The sequence below is a fragment of the Miscanthus floridulus genome, chromosome 8 (genome assembly GCF_019320115.1).
Source record: "Miscanthus floridulus cultivar M001 chromosome 8, ASM1932011v1, whole genome shotgun sequence".
In the NCBI taxonomy this organism is placed as follows: domain Eukaryota; kingdom Viridiplantae; phylum Streptophyta; class Magnoliopsida; order Poales; family Poaceae; genus Miscanthus; species Miscanthus floridulus.
Window position 1 is genome coordinate 166,407,506 of NC_089587.1, and position 3,590 is coordinate 166,411,095.

Consider the following 3,590-nt stretch of genomic DNA (forward strand, 5'->3'; position numbering starts at 1 on the left):
TGGGTCATTTGCGTGGAATTTTCAGTTAACTAACTTCTAGTAAATGTAACTTGTTATGGGTCATAAGACTAGAAATGACAATGCATATGAGATAGAACTTCCAGGAAATTATTATGCTACGAGCAATGTTGATTTGTCTTCTTTCTTTGGCCCGAAGGGATCAAAGTCGAGGTCTACTCAAAAATAGTAGGATGATGAGGACATCCCTCATGATAGTCCACTAACCAATGTTGAAGATGATCATGACTCTCGTTGCACTACACAACCATGTGCTGAACAAGCCAACAATGTCTACGAGGGGCCAATGACTCAAGTGAGAACGAAGTGACTACAACATTAGGTGAATTCACTCCTTATTCATGAGCATGCATATACTAAGAATGGTTTACTACCTAATAGAGGTGCAATGCTTGTCCTCGGGTTTGAAGAATATGCCATGGACGGATAGGCCACTCAGCGTTCAAAGAAAGTCCCATGGATATCCTATATATATTGTACATTCAGCGTTCAAAGAAAGTCCATGGATATCCTATATATATTGTACATTCCATTATATTCAAACCGCACTCGTCATCTTTTAACTTTGACCTTGCTCTCAAACTGACTTATTATGTACCTAGTTCCCTACAAAATGTCAAAGGATGTCTTCCTCCGCATGCGTCAGCGCACGGTTTTATATGTAAATAGTTGGTGTGTGTGTGTGTGTGTGTGTGTGGGGGGGGGGGGGGGGGGGGGGGGGGGGGGGGGGGGGGGGGCGGAAGCTAATTAAACTGTGCACATAATTAATAAGCAACTACGACCCATGGATGCATGCATAATCAAAGTAAACCTTAGAAGCAACGACTTGCGTACCACTTGTGTTCAACCCACAGAAGCTACCATGGAAAACCTCACAAGCAACAACCCTCGACTAGTACCTAGATCTCCCTCCTTGCACTCCAAGCAACACGGCACCAATCTCTCTCTCTCTCTCTCTCTCCACCCATGCATATATGAATGAATATATATATGTCTGTATATGATCACCAAACCAAACCATAACTTGTAGTATTAGCTAGGCATTATTAGCATATATAAGTAGTAAATAGCTTGTTACCTACCATGGCAGCACTTTGTGCGCTAGTAAACCTGGCGCTATGTCTCCTATGCTCGTCCACGGAGCTCGTCACCATGCTGCTCCTCCGCGGCCTCGCCCTCCTGGCCGTGGCCGCCGTGCAGCTGCTCAGGCTTCCCGGCCAGGCGGGCAACGCGGTGCTGGAGGCGACCAAGGGCGCGGTCGACGCGGCCGTGGAGCTCGTCCTCGGCGTGGCCTGGGACGTGGCCGTGGCCGTCGTCTCGGCGCTGCTGGACTTCCTGTGGAGCGTCGCCACGGGCACCGCGGACCTCGCGGCCACCGCGGTGGCCGAGCTCGTAGAGGCGGCGCGGGACGGCAGCGAGGAGGCCGCCAAGACCCTCGCGGCGGTGCTGGAGGGCGCGGTGGATGCGGCGGTGGCCGTGGTCACCAAGCTTGTGGAGAGCTACGTGGATGCGCTTGGGCGTGTCGTGCAGAACCTCAGCTGATCGATCTGAGGTGTTTACGTTTATGCATGCAGCATATGCCGACGATGCCGGCCGGCAACTTAACGCATGCATGCTTCCTCAATCCTGAATTCCTCCTGATCGATCGATGGCCACAACAGGTACGGTAGAGCAGTTCTGTTCATCAGGTACGGTAGTGTTTAGACGACAAGGCGACTGGTAGTCTGGTACCGGATAAATTTTTGGGTAGTATTTGTATTTGTATTTGTATGTACACCAGATATATGGCCGTGCGTTGCACAGGAGCCATGAATTTTTGTCTATGCCTGTAGCAGGGTGGTTTGCGGATTAGAAGTACATTTTAAGAAATCAACAAATCTAATTACATAGAAAATATAAAGCTCATTTCATGATATTTATCACCTATATCGTGTAGATCAAGTTTATAGAAACACAATACTTGTTGATTTATTATTGATTTTATAAGTTTATAAACTGATTTCATCACTTTAGAAAATAATAAAAGGCTATTAAATAATTTTGCATGGGAATCATAACTTATTTTCAAATTTATTCAGGTCTTTTCTATTATTTTTATTTTATTAGTGCCGGCCTTGGAGACGTTGCTCTAGGCCCAAAATCAAACGAGACTACTTACAGTCCTTAATTGCTAATCATAGCCTGGCCCAATAATGAAACACAGTAGACGTTTCGTGATTCTGTCTTCCGTGAGACCGCACTGAGGCACGCCGCGTGAAAATCGCCTGTCCCTGACGTCTAATCAGATTCGTATTAGGGGGCGCACGCACGAAACCTTCTTTGACGAAAGCGTTTCATATTTTTTAGGTGTAACAGATATATAGATTCAATTTGAACAAATCCGAAGGATTTGGAACCGAATCGTTACACCTCTGTCGATAAAACCGAGCCTTTATTTTGGTCGAGTGTCACACTCCTACATGTCCTAAAATTAATTAGCTAGCTAGCTAGGATGAACTTTTGAAATTACTTAGGCCTCGTTCGGTTGTACGGGATTGATTCTCGGTCCGACTGTTTCTTCACTAATTTCTATAGCGTTGCTAGCCTGGAACATCCCGTTCTGGGGTAACCCAACGAAGCCTTAATCTTTTTCTAAAGAGAACGACGACAATAGTTCATCTGTTTCAATGCGCATTATGGGCTTGCCTCGTACTCTATATTATATATAGGATTTCCTTCAACACGAAATCTTTAATATGCCTTAAAGACGATGAGTTACAAAATGGTCCATTTCGTTCACACGCCAATATATATATAGCCTTCCTTGAAGGCTGGGTAATGTAATTTCTCTGGTACATACGAACACGGTTATACTGGGTCAAAAGTACAGTAGCGCAAATTCTGGCCAATTTCTAATTTGTCACTGCTGACGACACAACCGGTTTATAAAAATCTAATGGCCGGTCCGGTCCGGTATATAGGTCTAGTCTAACCGTGTCTGCGATGAGTCTGGTCTTATTTTAGAAACTCACAAACATGTCCATGTTTTACAACTATGGGGACGGGAGCTTTGGGCACATGGCAAGCCACTAAAACACTCGGCAAAGGGCACACGGCAAAAATTCTACCGGCAAACTAACTTTGCCGAGTGTTTTTTGTCGGGCACTCGGCAAAAAAACACTCGGCAAACAATTTTTTAGAAAAAAATTAAAAAAACAAGCCGCCGTCTTCTCCTCCCTCTCGCCGCGCCGCCACCACGCCGCGCCACCACCACGCCCCACCACGCCGCACCACCACCACGCCGTGCCGCCACCACGCCCAGGCCGCCGCAACAGCCACGCCCGCCACCACCACCACGCCCGTCGCCACCGGATCTGGAGAGGGAGGGCCAGGAGGGGGCGGCGCCGCCAGATCCGGGAGAGGGAGGAGGGCCGGGAGAGGGAGGCGCCGGATCTAGTGAGGGGAGGGCGGGGCCGAGCCGGAGAGGGAGGGGAGGGGGCGGCGGAGAGGGAGGGGAGGGTGGGGCCACACCGGCGCTGGAGAGGGAGGAGGGGAGAGCGGGGCCGCGCCGGGGGTGCGGGAGAGGGGAGCGG

At 48.7% G+C, this 3,590-nt stretch overlaps 1 protein-coding gene across 1 annotated transcript; it reads left to right on the forward strand.

Moving 5' to 3' along the window:
* The first annotated feature begins 1,055 nt into the window (after nt 1-1,055).
* Nucleotides 1,056-1,914, forward strand: LOC136473929 (uncharacterized). Its single transcript, XM_066471550.1, has one exon. The coding sequence runs from the start codon at nt 1,102-1,104 to the stop codon at nt 1,558-1,560; it is 459 nt and encodes a 152-aa protein (XP_066327647.1). The 5' UTR covers nt 1,056-1,101; the 3' UTR covers nt 1,561-1,914.
* Nucleotides 1,915-3,590: the final 1,676 nt, after the last annotated feature.

Bases quoted from the DNA above. Each gene is read 5' to 3' on its own strand.
- LOC136473929 (XM_066471550.1), top strand. From the start codon at position 1,102: ATGGCAGCACTTTGTGCGCTAGTAAACCTGGCGCTATGTCTCCTATGC.